Genomic DNA, 20,087 nt, shown 5'->3' on the forward strand with positions numbered 1-20,087 from the left:
AGGGGTAGCACTGATAATAAAGGATGGGATAAAGACAGTAGAGAGAAATGATCTTAGCTCGGAAAATCAAGATGTAGAATCAGATTGGGTGGAGCTAAGGAACAGCAAAGGGCAGAAAACATTGGTGGGAGTTGTTTATAGGCCCCCGAACAGTAGTGGTAATATAGGGCACAGCATTAATCAGGAAAAAAGAGGTGCATATAACAAGGGTAATGCAGTAAGCATGGGGGACTTTAATCTACATATAGACTGGACAAACCAAACATGCAATAATAGTGTGAAGGACGAATTCCTGGAATGTATACAAGATAGTTTTCTAGATGAACCAACTTGGGAACAGATTACTTTAGATCTAGTATTGTGCAATCAGAAAGGGTTAATTAATAACCTTGTAGTAAAGGGGCATTTAGGATAGAGCGACCATAATATGATAGAATTTTATATTAAGTTTGAAAGTGATTTAGTTGAATCCAAAACTCGGGTCTTAATCTAAAAAAGCAAACTATATAGGTATGAGGGGTGAGTTGACTAAGGTAGATTGGGAAACTACGTTAAAAGGTATGAGGGTAGATGAGCAATGGCTAGCATTTAAAGAATTAATACATAATTTACAACAAATATACATTCTTTTAAGGCAACAAGGGCTGGATTTTCAGTCTTCTGCCGCCCCTGTTAGCACCCTGGAGGGGTGGCAATGGCGGCAATAAGCACTTCTGGGCAGGCGACCAGCTTCTAGCACCCCGCCGGGACATTCAGTGCCGGTTTCAAGGGAGCGCGGAACATTACCGCCCGGAAGTGGCGAGCCGGTGTGCAACGCCCCTGGTTAGAACACTAGCTTGATATTTGGATCACGCCCGACCCATAGCGTCCATAGAGCGCCCTGGTGGGAACGCCTGTGGAAGCTGTCGGTCCAAGCTGTAGCGGCCGCATTGAGGTAAGTAATGTTGACCTGAGGTAAGTATGATTGATGTTTTTTGCGATTTGTGTTGTGGTGATGTGAGTTATTGGGAATGTTTTGTTGGGTTTTTTTTCAGATTTTTTTCCCCCCGTGGCCTCTCCGAGGCCGGCTGTTTAGCTCTGGATTTTCACTTGCTCAGCCAGCCTAGCGCCCTAAAAGAGATATGTAACACCTCCCTCAGTGCTCCTCTCCAAACTCAGGGCCCAGCTGATAAATTTTGCGGCGGCAGATGCAAACCATTTGCTGGCGCAAAGTTTACCGCTCTGCCTGGATTAATGTTACAACAGATGCACAACAAATTTCCACCCCAAAAACTCCACAGGAAAAGTGGTCTAACAGTGGCTAACATATAGTATTAGATCAAAGGAAGAGGCTTGTAATGTTGCCAAAAAAAACAGTGAGCCTGAGGATTGGGAGGGTTTTACAAATCGGCAAAGGAGGTCCAAAAGATTGATAAAGAAAGGGGAAATAGAATATGAGGGTAAACTAGCGACAGACAGAAAAACAGACAGCAAAAGCTTCTATAGGTATGTTAAAAGGGAAAGATTAATGAAAGTAAATGTCGATCCCTTACAGGATGAGAAAGGAGAAGTTATAATGGGGAATAAGGAAATGGCAGAGAGATTAAACAAATGCTTTGTGTCTGTCTTCACGGATGAAGATGTATAAAACCTCCCGGAAATAATGGAGAACCAAGGGTTTACCAATGAGGAACTGAAAGAAATTAGTATTAGCAAAAAAATAGTACTGGAGAAATTAATGGGACTGAAAACCGATAAATCTCCTGGACCTGATGGCCGACATCCGAGGGTTTTGAAAGAGGTGGCTATAGAGATAGTGGATGTATTGGTTGTCATCTTCCAAAATTCCGTAGATTCTGGAACGGTTCCCGCAGATTGGAAGGTAGCTAATGTAACCCTGCTATTTAAGAAAGGAGGGAGATAGAAAACGGGGAACTAAAGACCAGTTTGCCTGACATCAGTAGTAGGGAAAATGCTAGAATCTATTATTAAGGACGTGGTAACAGGGCACTTAGAAAGTAATAATAGAATTGGGCAGAGTCAACATGGATTTATGAAAGGGAAATCATGCTAGGGAATGCTAGAATATTACCCTCAATCCCATGAGCCCTAATTTTGTTTAATTACCTCTTGTGTGGCACCTTATCGAATGCCTTCTGAAAATCCAAATATACCACATCCAATGGTTCCCCCTTATCTATTCTGATAGTTACAACCTCAAAAAGCTCTAACAGATTTGTCAAACATGATTTCCCTTTCATAAATCCGTGTTGACTCTGCCTATCCTATTATTATTTTCTCAGTGCCCTGTTACCATGTCCTTAATAATAGATTCTAGCATTTTCCCGACTATTGACATCAGGCTAACTGGTCTGTAGTTCCCCGTTTTCTCTCTCCCTCCTTTCTTAAATATCAGAGTTACATTTGCTACCTTCCAATCCATGGGAACTGTTCTCGAATCTATGGAATTTTGGAAGATGACAACCAATCCATCCACTATCTCTATAGCCACCTCTTTCAAAACCTTAGGATGTAGGCCATCAGGACCAGGGGATTTATCAGCTTTCAGTCCCATTAATTTCTCCAGTTCTATTTTTTTACTTATACTAATTCCTATAAGTTCATCATTTTCCACTGTTTCTGGGAGGTGTTTTGTATCTTCTTCCATGAAGACAAACACAAAGTATCTGTTTAATTTCTCTGCCACTTTCTTATTCACCATTATAATTTCTACTGTCTCATCCTTTAAGGGATCCACATTTACTTTTGCTAATTGTTTCCTCTTTACATACCTTTAAGAAGCTTTTACAGTCTATTTTATGTCTCTCACTAGTATATCCTCATATTCTGTTTTTCCCTTCTTTATCAATTAGTTCTATTAATCATAACCTTGCCCACCCAATCTCACATCTGGAACCTTGTTAAGTGCCTTTTGAAAATCCCTTAAAGCATCCCAGTAGATGTTCCACCAACAACTAACTGCATGTTTCTGTAGATAGTCCCAGGCTTGTTTAACCGTATTCCTGTCTCTACTCCAGGTCCGGTGTCCATACGGCTGGTGAACGGTACCAACATGTGCTCTGGGAGAGCTGAGGTCTATCATAAATCCGTCTGGGGGACGGTCTGTGACGATGACTGGGATGTAAACGCAGCGAGTGTGATCTGCAGACTGTTGAACTGTGGGACGGCCCTGTCAGCAACAGGAGGCGCCTACTATGGAGAGGGGACTGGGGATATCTGGTTGGATGATGTGAAGTGTAACGGAACAGAGCTTGCCTTCGATCAGTGCTCTGCCAACCCATGGGGTGTGAATACCTGCACACACAGCCAGGATGCCGGAGTGACCTGCTCAGGTAAGTGGAGTGACTTGCTCGGGTGAGTGGAGTTACCTGCTCGGGTGAGTGGAGTTCCCTGCTCAGGTGAGTGAAGTTACCTGTTCTTTATGTGTATTAGTTCTCTTGCAATGTATCTCTTTGATGAGAGAGATTCCTGAACCATACCTGCATCCCATCCCAGGGCTATAGGGAGTGAACAGGCCACTGGGATTAGTTTAGGATTGATGCAATGCTATGGAGAGAGATAGAAACATAGAAACATAGAAAATAGGTGCAGGAGCAGGCCATTCAGCCCTTCTAGCCTGCACCGCCATTCAATGAGTTCATGGCTGAACATGAAACTTCAGTACCCACTTCCTGCTTTCACGCCATACCCCTTGATCCCCCGAGTAGTAAGGACTTCATCTAACTCCCTTTTGAATATATTTAGTGAATTGGCCTCAACTACTTCCTGTGGTAGAGAATTCCACAGGTTCACCACTCTCTGGGTGAAGAAGTTTCTCCTTATCTCGGTCCTAAATGTGCCCTGAAATGACCCCTGGTTCTGGACTTCCCCAACATTGGGAACATTCTTCCTGCATCCAACCTGTCCAAACCCGTCAGAATTTTAAACGTTTCTATGAGGTCCCCTCTCACTCTTCTGAACTCCAGTGAATACAAGCCCAGTTGATCCAGTCTTTCTTGATAGGTCAGTCCCACCATCCCGGGAATCAGTCTGGTGAATCTTCGCTGCACTCCCTCAATAGCAAGTATGTCCTTCCTCAAGTTAGGAGACCAAAACTGTACACAATACTCCAGGTGTGGCCTCACCAAGGCCCTGTACAACTGTAGCAACACCTCCCTGCCCCTGTACTCAAATCCCATTTATTATGTTCAACACACTATATATGTTGGTTTTTTTCTTGTTAATCTCACTGCCCCCATCTCTATCCATAGCTCTGTATTAATTCCATAAATTGTGCCAGTGGAATTAGTTTGGGATTAAAATAGGGCTATGGGGAGAGAACAGGCTAGTGGGATTAGTCTGGGATCGGTACAGGGCTACGGGGAGAGCACGGGGCAGTGGGATTAGTCTGGGATTGGTACAGGGCTACGAGGAGAGCGCGGGGCAGTGGGATTAGTCTGGAATTGGTACAGGGCTACGGGGAGAGCGCGGGGCAGTGGGATTAGCCTGGGATTGGTACAGGGCTACGGGGAGAGAGTGGGGCAGTGAGTTTTGTCTGGGATTGGTACAGGGCTACGGGAAGAGAGTGGGGCAGTTGGTTTTGTCTGGGATTGGTACAGGGCTACAGGGAGAGAGTGGGGCAGTGGGATTAGTCTGGGATTGATGCAGGGCTATGGGGAGAGAGCGGGTCGGTATGATGAGTTTGGAATTAATACAGAGCTATGGATAGAGATGGGGGCAGTGAGATTAACAAGAAAAAAAACAACATATATAGTGTGTTGAACATAATAAAACGTCCCAAGGCACTTCACAGGAGCATTATCAAGCAAAATTTGACACCGAGCGAAATAAGGAGATATTATAGGAGTGTCTTAAAGGAGGAGAGAGAGGTAGAGAGGCAAAGAGGCTTAGGAAAGGAGTTCCAGAGTTTAGGGCCCAGACAGCTGAAGTCACGGCCACCAATGGTGGAGCAATTAAAATTGGGGATGTGCAATAGGTCAGAATTGGAGGAGTGCAGAGATTTCGGATTACTGTAAGGCTGGCGTACGTTACAGAGATAGGGAGGGGCGAGAGCCATGGAGGGATTTGAATACAAGGACGAGATTTTTTAAATGGAGACGTTCCTGCAGCGGGAGACAAGGTAGGGCAGTGAGCACAAGGGTGATGGGGGAATGGGATGGTGTGAGTTAGGATACCGGCAGCAGAGCTGAAGTTTACGGAGGGTGGAAGGTCGGAGGATGGTCACAAGAGCATTGGAATAGTGAAGTCTAGAGGTAACAAAGGGCATGGACAAGGGTTTCAGCAGCAAATGAGCTGAGGCAAGGGCGGAGACGGGCGATGTTACGGAGGTGGAAGTAGGGCGTCTTGGTCGTGGAGAGGATATGTGGTCGGAAGCCCATCTCAGGGTCAAATAGGATGCCAAGGTTGTGAAAGGTCTGGTTCAGCCTCAGACAGTGGCCAGGGAAAGGAATGGAGTCGGTGGCTAAAGAATGGAGCTTGTGGCAATCTTGGGTCTTCCCAATATTCAGTTGAAGGAAATTTCTGCTCATCCAGGACTGGATGTCGGACAAGCAGCGTGACAAATCAGAGACTGTGTTCTTCTCTCTATTGCAGGCCCGGTGCCCGTACGGCTGGTGAACGGTAACAACATGTGCTCTGGGAGAGTTGAGGTCTATCGTAAATCCGTCTGGGGAACGGTCTGTGACGATGGCTGGGACGTGAATGAAGCGAGTGTGGTCTGCAGACTGCTGAACTGCGTGACGGCCCTGTCAGCACGGACCGGCGCCTACTATGGAGAGGGGACAGGGGACATCTGGATGGTGGGTGTGAAGTGTCTTGGGACAGAGCCTGCCCTCGACCAGTGCTCTGTCACTCGATGCGGGGAGAAGAACTGCACACACAGGGAGGACGCTGGAGTTACCTGCTCAGGTGAGTGGAGTTACTTGCTCAGGTGAGATGGGTCACTCCCCATCCCACGCTCCTGCTCCCTCCCTATACGCTTTAATATCAGAGCCTAATCGCCCCCTCACTCCCTACACCATTTAATATTTAAGTCTAATCCCACTCTCTTGCTCATTTATACAGTAATCTCTCAGGTCCCCCTTTAATCTTCACTACATAGGCTATACAGCACAGAAATAGGCCATTCGGCCCAACCAGTCCATGCCGTTTATGCTCCACTCGTTCACCCCTGGTAACCCAGTAATTGCTCAGCACACCTTATCTTCGCTAGTCACTCTCCGTAACTAACCCCTGGTAGCCCAGTAATCTTTCAGCCTCCCTTATCTTCACTATTCTCTCTGTGTAACTAACCCCTGGTAACCCAGTAATCTCTCAGGTTCCCCTTATCTTCTCTAGTCTTACTCTGTAACGAACCCCTCATCTCTGGTAACACCCATGAATCTGTGCTACACGTTTTCCTTTGTTTTATAATGGTGCGTCAAAATCTGTCTCCAATTTGCCAACTGTGCCTCAAGTTCAGTAGACTGTATGCAGTTTTGAACCCCTGTTACAAAATTTAAGCATGGTGCCCAGTGAAAGACCACTTGTTTTTGTTTGTTCACGGATGTGGGGGTCGCTGGAGAATTTCTTGCCAGTTCTTAATTGCGCTTGAGAAGGTGGTGAGCTGCCTTAACCGCTGCAATCCCTGTGGTGAAGGTACTCTCACAGTCTTCTTTCATATGGTAGTAGCAAAGCAAATCGAATGTTAATATCCAGGCCAAAGCTTCCAGTGTAACAGCGTCGATATCTTATAGGCTGCCTGCGAATTCCCTCTGAGGGCAGTGTTCGATGATGTGCTCCAGGGTCTGATTAGGAGCTCCACAGTCACATGATGGGGATGCTTTAATCTTCCACCTATGGAGAAGGTGGCAGCATCTACCATGACTGGTTCTGAGGCGGTTGATGGTTGTCCACTGCCTGTGAAGAAGGTTAGATCCTACAGGTTGTACTGTGGGGTCCTCTATAAGGAATCCATTCCATTCCGTATTGTCACAGTTTTTCCAAGAATTTTGGCATTGGTCATCAAGGCTGAGTGAAGATTGCTGAAGAGCTTCGGCGATTGTCCAAAATGGTCTTCTAGATTTGAGAATGGTTGGTAAATAGGTTGTTCAAGTCAGCTTGGATCAGCATGTCTTTGCTGATGTAGTCATTGCACTCTCTAGAGACTTCATATTCGCGTCGTAGGTGTGGTGGTGTGATGTTTGCTGTTAGGGAGGGAGTTCCAGGATTTTGACCCAGCAACGATGAAGGAACGGCGATATATTTCCAAGTCAGGATGGTGTGTGACTTGGTGGGGCACTTGGACATGATAGTGTCCCCATGCGCCTGCTGCCCTTGTTCTTCTTAGTCGTGGAAATGTGGGTTTGGGAGGAGCTGTAGGAGAAGCCTTGGTGAGTTGCTGCAGTGTGTAGGATTTGGCCGTTGCCAACATTAGTGTGTGTATGGGCCGGAAGGATTTTGGGTCTTTTAAAATGGATCTGTAGCCTTTTAAAATGACACACGACCTGCGTTTCAAAATGTAGTTTGGACTTTGGGACTTTAAAAGATTCGGATTTTTGGTTTCTTGAAGTAGAGCAGGAGCTGTCTGTCTTTTGGGGTTGCCATGGGACCAGTTTCAACGATGACGTCATGAAAGGTAGAGGCCTTTTCATTTTGAACTTTGTGTGATTTGTGGCAAAACACCTTTTGTCCATGGAGCCGGTATGTCTGGATGGACAATGAGGTTTTCAGGCCAAATGGACCACCTCTGGACTCTTTCAATGAAGGAGCAGTCAGGAACTCAACAAACAGTTAGCACTTCGAGAACTGCTCATCTACAGAAATGGCCTACCATTGTTTTCATCAAGTTGACCAATCCAGGACAGAGACGTCACCAAGAAAACCAACTAGCATCTCTGTGACCATGGTAACCAGGAATCGCCCAGCCAGTTTTGTGTATTATACGGGGTATAAAGATGTTGAACTTTGGGTGATTCAGTGGCTTTCTTTTCTCTGCCATCTGGAATGGGGTTTCCCGCATGGCTACGTGTCCATCAACTCTCTAGGAATGCCCGAATGAGTGCCGCGCCGTACCGCCTGAACGTAACTCTCTAGGCCTCATCGCATGCCTCTGTTGGGCACGGTTTTGTCTTTAGAGTTGAACGGACACAGGACCGCGTGAATCAATGACAAGGGCTGATAAAGAGCATACACCTCTGGAAATCCCCAAAACCGCCAGCGTGTTTAGCTGCTGAGGAACTGCAAGTGTCCAAGCTTCCAAGTGTGGGTTCTGACCAAACTGGGAGAGGGGTTTAGTTAGAAGGGTTTCCATTATCTAGGCTTAGATTCTAGGGAAGGGGGTTGGTTCGGCGTAACTGACAGGGTGGGTATTTAGTCTAAGGTTTTAAGCTAGTGTTCACAGTCACCTCGTCTTTAAGCCGTAAGCGAAAGGAGTAGGGGTTGTCGTTTTGTGAGTGTAATGAAAGGAATCAATCTTTGAACAACCTGAACCGTTTTGTTTTGTCTGAGTAAATTATAATCTATCCATAGTAACTCCTGGATCCGAACTTGGGGGTTGTGGGGCTTGTGGTTCACGGAAGACCAACCGGGTGGCATCCGCTCATAGCTGGGGTTACACAGTAATCCCGCTGCTGACGCTGCACATCGGACATAGGAGAAGATCTATCTGACCTTGGCCTCTCTCTCTCTGTGGGATTACCCACTAATCAACGGGCTAGGCAGGAACTATTGGCAAAAGTTCCGGCCGTCCAAAGGGAAACAACCCGAACCGGGGAGTTTTAAAGCACAAGTCGACTCAAGGGAGAGTCATAGAGACACAGAGCACACAAAACACCCTACCTTGCAGATGGTACACACTGCAGCCACGGTGCGGCAGTGGTGGAGGGAGTGAATATTGAAGGTGGTGGACAGGGTGCCAATCAAGCGGGCTGCTTTGTCCTGGGTTGTGTCGAGCTTCTTGAGTGTTGTTGGAGCTGCACTCAGCCAGCCAGGAGGGTATTCCATTGCACTCTTGACTTGTGCCTTGTAGATTGTGGAAAGGCTTTGGGGAGTCAGGAGGTGAGGCACTTGCTGCAGAATACCCAGCCTCTGAGCTGCTGTTGTAGCCACAGTATTTATGTGTTTGGTCCAGTTAAGTTTCTGGTCAATGGTGACCCCCAGGATGCTGATGGTGGGGGATTCGGCGTTGGTAATGCCTTTGAATGTCAAGGGGCAGTGGTTAGACTCTTACTTGTTGGAGTTAGTCATTGCCTGGCACTTGTGTGGCGCGAATGTTACTTGCCACTTATCAGCCTAAGCTTGAATGTTGTCCAGGCCTTGCTGCATGCAGACATGGACTGCTTCATTATCTGAGGAGTTGCGAATGGAACTATGCAATCACCAAAACATCCCCATTTCTGACCCTATGATGGAGTAAAGGTCATTGTTGAAGCAGCTGAAGATGGTTTGGTCTAGGACTCTGCCCTGAGGAACTCCTGCAGCAATGTCCTGGGGCTGAGCCTTTGTGCTAAGTATGACTCAGCCAGTAGAAAGTTTTCCACCTGATTCCCATTTACTTCAATTTTACTCGGGTTCCTTGATGCCACACTCGGTCAAATGTTGCCTTGATGCCAAGGGCAGTTACTTTTGCCACGCCTCTGGAATTCAGTTCTTTTGTTCATGTTTGGACCAAGGCTGTAATGAGGCTTGGAGCCGAGTGGTCCTGGCAGAATCCAAACTGAACATCAATGAACAGGTTAATTGTGAGTACCTGTCGCTTGATAGCACTTTCAGCACCTTCCACCACTTTGCTAATGATTGAGAGTAAACTGATGGGGTGGTAAATGGCCAGGTTGGATTTGCCTTGCTTAATGCGGACATGATGTACCTGGATAATTTTCCACATTGTCGGGTAGATGCCAGTGTTGTAGCTGTACCGGAACAGCTTGGCTAGAGGCACGGTTAGTTCTGGAGCATAAGTCTTCAGCATAATGTTGTCGGGGCCCATAGCTGTTGTTGCTTCCAGTGCGGTTAGCCGTTTCTTGATTTCACATGGGGTGTATCAAATTGGCTGAAGACGGGCTTCTGTGATGGTGGGGACGTCAGGAAGAGGCCGTGATTGATCATCCACTGGGCACTTCTGACTGAAGTAATTCCAAACCAGATTAAGAACATAAGAAATAGGAGCATGAGTTAACCGTGTTCCTGTCTCAATTCCAGGTCCGGTACCCGTACGGCTGGTGGACGGTATCAACATGTGCTCCGGGAGAGTTGAGGTCTATCATAACTCTGTCTGGGGGACCGTCTGCGACGATGGCTGGGATGTAAATGCTGCGAGTGTGGTCTGCAGACTGTTGAACTGTGGGACGGCCCTGTCCGCAACAGGAGGTGCCTACTATGGAGAGGGGACTGGGGACATCTGGTTGGATGATGTGAAGTGTAACGGGACAGAGCCTGCCCTCGATCAGTGTTCTGCCAACCCATGGGGGGTGAATAACTGCACACACAGCCAGGACTCCGCAGTGACCTGCTCAGGTGAGTGGAGTCACCTGTCCTTTGTTGCATTGGTTGTTTTGCAATGTATCTCTGTGATGAGAGAACTTCCTGAACCATACCTGCACCCCACCCCAGGGCTATGGGGAGAAGTGGGCCAGTGGGATTAGTTTGGGTTTAAAACAGGTCAAAGGGGTGAGAACGGGACAGCAGGATTAGTTTGAGATTGATACAGGGCTATGGGGGGAGCGCGGGGCAGTGGGATTAGTTTGGGATTGATACAAGGCTATGGGGGGAGCATGGTGCAGTGGGAGTAGTTTGGGATTGATACAGGGCTATGGGGAGAGAGCGGGGCAGTGGGATTAGTTTGGGATTGATACAGGGTTAAGGGGAGAGAGTGGAGCAGTATGATCAGTTTGGAATTGATACGGAGCAATAGAGAGAGAATGGGGCAGTGGGATTAGTTTGGGATTGATCAAGGGTTATGGGAAGAGAGTGGGGCAGTGGGATTAGTTTGGGATTGAATCAGGGTTCAGGGGAGAGAGTGGGGCAGTGGGATTAGTTTGTGATTGATCAAAGGTTATGGGGAGAAAGTGGGGCAGTGGGATTAGTTTGTGATTGATCAAGGGTTAAGGGGAGAGAGTGGAGCAGTGGAATTAGTTTGGGATTGATACAGAGTTAAGGGGAGAGAGTGGAGCAGTGGGATTAGTTTGGGATTGATACAGGGTTAAGGGGAGAGAGTGGGGCAGTATGATCAGTTTGGAATTGATACGGAGCAATAGAGAGAGAGCGGGGCAGTGGGATTAGTTTGGGATTGATACAGGGTTAAGGGGAGAGAGTGGGGCAGTATGATCAGTTTGGAATTGATATGGAGCAATAGAGAGAGAGTGGGGCAGTATGATCGGTTTGGAATTGATACGGAGCAATGGAGAGAGAGCGGGGCAGTGGGATTAACAAGACCAACAATAAATTGCATTTATATAGTGCCTTTAAAGTAGTAAAACATCCAAAGATGCTTCACAAGAGTGTTATCAAACAAAATGTGACACCAGCTAAATAAGTAAATACTCAGTCAGGTCAAAGAGGTAAGTATTAAGGAGCGTCATAAAGGAGGAGATAGAGGTAACGAGGTAAAGAGGTTTAGGAAGAGAGTTTCAGAGTTTTGTCAACGGCCGTCAATGGTAGAGCGATTAAAATCGGGGATGCACACGATGTCAGAATTTGAGGAGTGCACAAATCTCGGATGGGCTGGAGGAGGTTAGAGAGATGGTGGGGGGGGGGGGCGAAAACCATGGAGGGATTGGAATACGAGGATGAGAATTTTAAAATCGAGGCGTTGCCGGACCGGGAGACAATGAAGGTCAGTGAGAAGAGGGGTGATGGGTGAACGGGACTTGAATCGATACGAGCAGGGCCATAGGGGAGCCCAAACTGATCATACTGCCCCACTCTCTCCCCGTAGCCCTGTATCAATCTCAGACTAATCCCTCTCCCCCCATAGCCCGAGGATACAAGGGGCAACAGAGTTTTGGATGAACTGAAGATTATGAAGGGTGGAAGATGGGAGGCCGGCCAGGAAAGAATGAAAGAAAGACATTTATATAGCGCCTTTCACGACCGCCGGACGTCTTAAAGCACTTTACAGCCGATGAAGTACTTTTTGAAGTGTAGTCACTGTTGCATTGAAATAATCGACTCTAGAGGGTAACGAAGGGCATGGATGAGGGTTTCAGCAGCAGCTGAGCTGAGGCAGAGTCAGAGACAGACGATGTTACGGAGGTGCAAGTAGGCACCCTTGGTGCTGGAGAGGATAGGGGTCGGAGGTTCATCTCAGGGTCAACTAGGATGTCAAGGCTATGAAAGGTCTGGTTCAGCCAGCGAAAGGGATGGGGTTGGCTAGAGAATGGAGTTTGTGGCAGTCTTCGGTCTTTTCCCAATATTTAGTTGCAGGAAATTTCTGCTCATCCAGGACTGGATGTCGGACAAGCAGCGTGACAAATCAGAGACTGTGTTCTCCTCTCTATTGCAGGTCTGGTGCCCATACGGCTGGTGAACGGTAACAACATGTGCTCCGGGAGAGTTGAGGTCTATCATAAATCTGTCTGGGGGACGGTCTGTGACGATGGCTGGGACGTGAATGGAGCGAGTGTGGTCTGCAGACTGCTGAACTGTGGGACAGCCCTGTCAACACGGACTGGTGCCTACTATGGAGAGGGAACTGAGGACATCTGGTTGGATGATGTAAAGTGTGACGGGACAGAGCCTGCCTTCGATCAGTGCTCTGCCAACCCATGGCGGGTGAATAACTGCAACCACAGCAAAGATGCCGCAGTTACCTGCTCAGGTGAGGGGAGTTACCTGCTCAGGTGAGTGGAGTAACCTGCTCGGGTGAGTGGAGTTCCCTGCTCGGGTGAGTGGAGTTCCCTGCTCGGGTGAGTGGAGTTCCCTGCTTGGGTGAGTGGGGTCACTCCCCATCCCACTTTCCTGCTCTCTCCTCATACCCTTTAATATGCCAACCTGCCTAATCTCACTCTCCCCCTCACTCCCTGCACCCCTTAATATCCCACCCAGTCTAATCCCACACTCCCCACAACCATTAATATCCCACCCAGTCTAATCCCACTCTCCCCTCACTTTCCCCACCTTTAATATCCCACCCAGTCTAATCCCACTCTCCCCTCACTCCCCACACCCTTTAATATCCCACCCAGTCTAATCCCACCCTCCCCTCACTCCCTACACCCTTTAATATCCCACCCAGTCTAATCCCACTCTCCCCTCACTTCCCACACCCTTTAATATCCCGCCCAGTCTAATCCCACTCTCCCCTCACTCCCCATACCCTTTAATATCCCACCCAGTCTAATCCCACTCTCCCTCACTCCCCACACCTTTTATTATCCCACCCAGTCTAATCCCATTCTCCCCTCACTCCCCACACCCTTTAATATCCCACCCAAACTAATCCCATTCTCCTCACTCATCCCTGGTAACACCCAGTGATCTCCCAGGTCCCCCTTATCTTCTCTAGTCTCTCTTTGTAGCTAATTCCTAATCCCTAGTAACCCAGTGATCTCTCAGATCCTCCTCATCCTCCTTATCTTCTCTAGTCTCACTCTGTAACTAACCCATAACCCATCACCCCTGGTAATACTAGTAAATCTGCGCTGCACCATATCCTTTATTTTATAACGGTGCGTCAAATTCAGTTCTCCAACTGTGCTCCACCTGAGGTACATGGTCAGTAGACTGAGTGCAGTTTTAAACTCCTGTTATAAAATTCTGTTATAAAATTTCAAGCACAAAAAGCGGAAGTAGCGAGTACAGATCAGCACCCCACCCACCCGTCCCTCCAACCACTGTCTGCCCCACCTGTGACATAGACTGTAGATCCCACATTGGACTCATCAGTCACCTTAGAACTCATTTTAGTGTGAAAGCAAGTCATCCTGGGATCCGGGGGTAAGCCTATGAAGAGAAGATAAAATCCAGGAATGGAGCCCAGTGAAAGTCCAGATAATCCCAGACAAGATTAACCATGTTTCGCCTCTATTCCAGGTCCGGTGCCCATACGGCTGGTGAACAGTAACAACATGTGCTCCGGGAGAGTTGAGGTCTATCATGAATCTGTCTGGGGGACCGTCTGTGACGATGGCTGGGATCTAAACGCAGCGAATGTGGTCTGCAGACTGTTGAACTGCGGGAAGGCCCTGTCAGCAACAGGAGGTGCCTACTATGGAGAGGGGACGGGGGACATCTGGTTGGATGATGTGAGGTGTAACGGGACAGAGCCTGCCCTCGATCAGTGCTCTGCCAACCCATGGGGGTTGAATAACTGCACACACAGAAAGGACGCCGCAGTTACCTGCTCAGGTGAGTGGAGATACCTGCTCAGGTGAGTGCTTTGCATTTTTGAGCTAGTTCCCAGCCATCTGATTGTTACAGCAGTGTCAGGAGAAGGAATTACTTAGAATCAGAGAACCGTAGAATTTTATAGTATGTGGCGGCAGATTGCTTCATTATCTGAGCAAATGAACATTGCAGGTGTCAGTGAATAGCCCTGTCCTTATGATGAAAGGCAGGTCATTGATGAAGCGTCTGAAAATGGTTGGGCTTAGGATACTGACTGTCCTGAGGAACACCTGCATCGATATCCTGTGGCTGAGAGGATTGGCTTGCAACAACCACGACCATCTTCCTTTTTGTTAGGTATGACTCTAGCCAGTGGAGAGTTTTCTCCTCATCCCCATTGACTTCAGTAGATGCCAGTGTTGGAGCTGTACCGGAACAGCTTGGCTAGAGGTGTGGATAGTCCTGGAGCACAAGTCTTCAGCACTGCAGCCGGGATATTTTCGGGACCTGTATCCAGTGCGCTGAGCCGTTACTTGATATTACGTGAGTGAATCGAATTGGTTGTGGATTGGTATCTATGACGGTGAGGACATCAGGAGGAGGCCGAGATGGATCATCCACTTGGTTCTTCTGCCTGAAGGTGGTTGCGAATGCTTCTGCCTTTTCTTTTGCACTCACATTGAGAGTGGGAATGTTGATGGACCTTCTCCTTCCATGAGTTGTTTAATTGTCCAGCACCATTCATGACTGGATGTGACAGTACTGCAGAGCTTTGATCTGATCTGTTGGATGTGGGATCGGTTAGCTCTGTATCGAAACATAGAAATATAGAAACTCGGAGCAGTAGTAGACCATCGGCCATTCGAGCCAGCTCTGCCATTCAATGAGATCATGAATGATTTTCTGCCTCAACTTCACTTTCCTGCACGATCCCCATATCCCTCGATTCCCTTAATATCCAAAAATCCATCGATCTCTGTCTTGAATTTGCTCAACGACTGAGCCGCCACAGCCCTCTGGGGTAGAGAATTCCAAAGATTCACCACCCTCTGAGTGAAGAAGTTTCTCCACATCTCAGTCCTAAATGGCTGACCCCTTATTCTGAGACTGTGACCCCTGGTTCTAGACTCCCCAGCCAGGGGAAACATCCTCCCTGCATCTATCCTGTCAAGCCCTGTAAGAACTTTGTATGTTTTAATGAGATCACCTCTCATTCATCTAAACTCTAGAGAATATAGGGCTGGTCTACTCCATCTCTCCTCATAGGAAAATCCCTCCATCCCAGGAATCAGTCCGGTGAATCTTCATTGCACTCCCTCTATGGCAAATATTTCCTTCCTTCGGTAAGAAAACCAAAACTGTACACAATACTCCAGGGTCTCGCCAGGGCCTATATAATTGCAGTAAGATGTCTCAAATCCTCTTTTAATAAAGGCCAACATATCATTTGCTTTCTTAATTTCTTGCTCTACCCTTCCCTCTGAACACCAACATTTGTCAATTTAAAAAATAATCTGCTTTTCTATTTTTCCTACCAAAGTTGATGACTTCACATTTTTCCACATTATATTCCATTTGCATGTTCTTGGTCCACTCACTTAGCTTGTTTACATCCCCTTGAAGCATCTTTGCATCCTCCTCTTAACTTACATGCCCACCTAGCTTTGGATCATCAGAAAACTTTGATATATTGCGTTTGATCCCCTCATTCAAATCATTGTTATAGATTGTGAATAGCTGCGGTCCAAGCACCGATCCTTGTGGTACCCCATTAATTATAGCCTGCCAACCTGAAAATGACCCGTTTATTCCAACTCTCTGTTTTCTGTCCATTAACCAATCCTCAATCCATGCTAGTATATTACCCCCAATCCCATGAGTCCTAATTTTGTTTAATAACCTCTTGTGTGGCACCTTATCGAATGCCTTCTGAAAATCCAAATACACCACATCCACTGGTTCTCCCTTATCTATTCTGCTCGTTATAACCTCAAAAAAATTATCCTTTCATAAATCCTTGTTGACAGCCTAATCTTATGATTATTTTCTAAGTCCCCTGTTGCAAATACGGATTCTTTTCCCTCAATCTGGTTCAGCGAATTCACTGAGTCGAACACCGTAGCCGCTTATAACAAAGCAGACTTTATTAATTGTTTCACCGGCCGAGACTTATCAGAACAAAGGAACGCTCTCCCTTCAGAGTGCGCTCACTTCCCACGGACAAGCCCCGTTACAATGTAGGGGCGCAACGGTTATACACTTTCGGTACATGATACAATTTGAGTGACATTCAGTTCACCCTATCCTCTTGTGATCCCTCCTTCCCTTTGTCCACTCATGAGCCGACATCTGGCCTTCCTTGCCCAATTAGGTACGGGTAAGTGGTTATGTGTAACAGCAACTGTTCAACTGTTTTTACACAAAGAGCCTTTCACCCTTGTTATTGTTTCAATTTTACTGGTGTGACTAGCAAGACCTTGAGCAAGTCTGTTATTTGTGCCAATGTTGTAATATTTGCAGTCTGACATTCTTAATGTTATTCTTCCATGAATCCTTTGTTCACTTCACTGTCTCTATACATTTTCTCACATTCTCATTCCCCCCTTTTATCATTCCATGATAATCTTTAGGATTATTCCAGGAGTATCGCATTCAGCCGTTCGCACTCTCTTTCCTGATCCCCCTTGTCGAGTAGGTCTTTAGTTTGCTGGATCATAACCCGGGAGCCCATGGCCACAAGAGGGTTTGCTAACCTTGCCATCATGACTTTACAACAAAGGTTGAAGCAACCAACAATCAAGCAACAGGTAATTATTACTACGATGAGAATAATTGCCCCATGCATTAGATAGGATCCCCAGGATCCACCTAATAGCCAATCAAACCAGCTAGATCCTCCTGCTGGCGTGGATAACTTCTTTTCCTCCCTTCTTATGTGATCAGCGAGATTGGTTATGTTTTCTGAACTATTGTGAATGTAAGTGCAACATTCAGATCCTATCAAGGCACACGTTCCCCCTTTCTCAGCTAACAGATAATCGAGGGCCATTCGGTTTTGGAATGCTACGGTCCGTATTGCTACCATTTCGGCCGTGATGTCCTCCAGAGCTTCAGCAGTATAGTTAGCTATCTGTTCCAATACCCTCTCTAGGTTCTGTACTTCATCCATGGTGCGTCCTATCCCAAATGGGAACATCATGACCCCAAAGAACCTTTCGGCGGGGGTGAGGGCTCGCCTGTGTCGGCTGGAGGCATGTGCTTCCGCCAGGGTACGTGTTTGCCACATAAATGGCACCACATATCCCAAATAGCAGGACCCTGTCCATCGCCTAGGCAACCAGGGATATGCCCTATGCCCGCACACAAAATACGTGCCGTTATACGCTGCCTTTTTATATATTGTGTTGGGGTCCAAGACTGGGCCCCACAGACCTCCACCTGTTTTATTCGGAAGGTGAGAGAGGATAGTGACTCGTGCACCTGTTGTGATGATGAGGTTGAGTGGGCAATCGCTGTACCCTATGATATGTCCCTTGCTACTGGTGTCATTTCGGGTTAAACATATGTTCCCGGTTGGCCTCCCGATCCCTGAGGTATTGGTCAGGACTAAGAATGGGGGTTCCTTTTTACGGTCATAGGGTGGTTGGTACCATCCCTGGAATGTTTGATTAATGGGGTACCCAGCACTCTCCCACTTGGTGACGTCCCCGTGGTTGTCCACACGGTAACGGTATGATGCTCCTCCTGCCCTCCGTGATCCCCCTCTTGACCCGCCTTTCATCTTTCGTATTTGCATTGGCCCCCCTCCTCTCATGCTAGTCTGGCTTAGAAGCCACTTGACAGTCACAGTTAGGGTCAGTGGAACGGGGCGCAAAGGAATTCCCCCTTTGGAATGTATAGGGATATGTGAGCACACCCAGCAACTAGAAAAGTTCCCATTTCGCGCATAAACATAAGACATATACAGAAAGATGTTTACATGGAGCTCTCGCTTCAGTCTCCCCTCCCATGCACCTGACGTACACCAACGCTACTATACAGACTGTGGCACACAGACACAGTTTCATCTTATCGCTCTAGGTTAACAATTACTCGAGAACAAAATGTTTCTTGTGGCGTCTCTATGGACAAGGATAAATAGTCCGAATATTTTGCTGATTCAAAGAGTTTGGTTTTCTCGCCTCTCTTCTCAGGTCACCGTCGGTGTAGCTCTCGGTTAGTCGGGGCGCTCCTAGGAAGGACCTTATTCAGCTATGGAGAAGAGGAAGTCTGGAACAGAAACAGGGGTTAGAATAACCAGTAAAATAGGTTCGTTAGAGGGTTGTGAGCTTGCAGTGGTGTAGGTGAACCCAGGCACTTCTCCCCTCAACCTTAGCTGCAGTGGGGGTAGTAAGTAACACCTGAAAAGGCCCCTCCCATCGTGACTCTAATCCCTTCCGAATCCATTTCTTAATCAGGACATACTTCCCTGGTGCCACGAGGGACGATTCGGGTAAAACTGGGAGGTCGAGGTGAGCCTCTCGAACCTGGTTGTGGGCTATTCGCAGAGCCTGAGTCAGGGAAAGAAAATAGGTGGTCATTTCCTCAGTCATGTGGTGGAATTGGACAGTAGAGGGGACATTCTGATTCCATGGGGTCCTAAGGGGCCTACCATAAATGACCTCAGCAGGGGTCAGTCTAGCCTTACCGGTGGGAGTTGTTCGGATCTGGAATAGGGCTATGGGAAGGAGTTTGAGCCAATTGAGTCCGGTTGATGCTACCAGTTTTGCAAGCTTGGTTTTAAGAGTTTGATTCGCACGTTCAACTAATCCCGCAGCTTGGGATCGGTAGGCACAATGCAGCTGCTGGTTAATGCGCATCTGAGAACAGAATTCTTTGTTAACTTGGCCAATAAAGTGAGGGCCATTATCGGAACTCAGTCGAGCTGGGATACCATATCTAGGAACAATTTCCCTCATTAACACCTTAACAATAGTTTGAGCCTTATTGTCCAGGGTAGGGTAGGCTTCGATCCATTTGCTAAACACATCTACTATTACTAACACATATTTGTAACACTGAACTCTTTGCAACTCAATGTAGTCCAACTACAATGTCTCAAAGGGACCTTCGGGTAGGGGCGTCTTACCCCAATCACAGGGGACTCCCTTCCCTGGATTATGCTGTTGGTAAACCAGGCAACGACTACTGATGTTCTGGGCCAGCGCCTGGAGTCTAGGGTGCCACCAAGTAGCCAAAAGCGTGTCACTTGTTGTCCTTGCTCCACAATAAGCAGCAAAGTGCATACATTCAATAACCCATAGGGCCAACTCGTCAGACATACAAGTCTGTTCCGCGGGAGTGGTCCAGAGTTTAGAAACATTGTCATAAGTACATCCATAATCTTTCTACAACAGTTTATCTTTATCTTTTTCAGGAGCGTCCTCCTGTGCTTTAATGACATCTTGGATGATTGGCATTGGTTTTTCCGAGGCTGACTTATCTTTTGCAAGGTTTTAGTCTGACTCATCTTTTATCCATGCATGTCGAGATCACTCCGTGAAATCGGAGGTCAGAGTTAGGTTGGGTTTGTGGATTCCCCACTGTGGGGTACATTGGCTCTTTTGCCACAGGTGATGGTGCTATGGCTGTGCACTGTATCTGTCTGGTCCCGTTTTTAAAAAATCTCTTTCAGCTTATTTATCTTAGCCTTTTAACTCTTCAATTTGTTTTGTTTGAGTATCTATTTCTTTATTGTATCAGGCAAGTATTATTACATAAGCTAGTTCTATTTTATTCTGACTATC

At 47.1% G+C, this 20,087-nt stretch overlaps 1 protein-coding gene across 1 annotated transcript; it reads left to right on the plus strand.

Moving 5' to 3' along the window:
* Nucleotides 1–5,627: 5,627 nt before the first annotated feature.
* LOC139230194 (CD5 antigen-like) lies at nt 5,628–19,778 on the plus strand. The gene is made up of 4 exons (XM_070862035.1): nt 5,628–5,907; nt 10,177–10,491; nt 14,008–14,344; nt 19,718–19,778. The coding sequence occupies exons 1-4, from the start codon at nt 5,628–5,630 to the stop codon at nt 19,776–19,778; spliced, it is 993 nt and encodes a 330-aa protein (XP_070718136.1).
* Nucleotides 19,779–20,087: the final 309 nt, after the last annotated feature.

The sequence above is a fragment of the Pristiophorus japonicus genome, chromosome 19 (genome assembly GCF_044704955.1).
Source record: "Pristiophorus japonicus isolate sPriJap1 chromosome 19, sPriJap1.hap1, whole genome shotgun sequence".
NCBI lineage: Eukaryota > Metazoa > Chordata > Chondrichthyes > Pristiophoridae > Pristiophorus > Pristiophorus japonicus.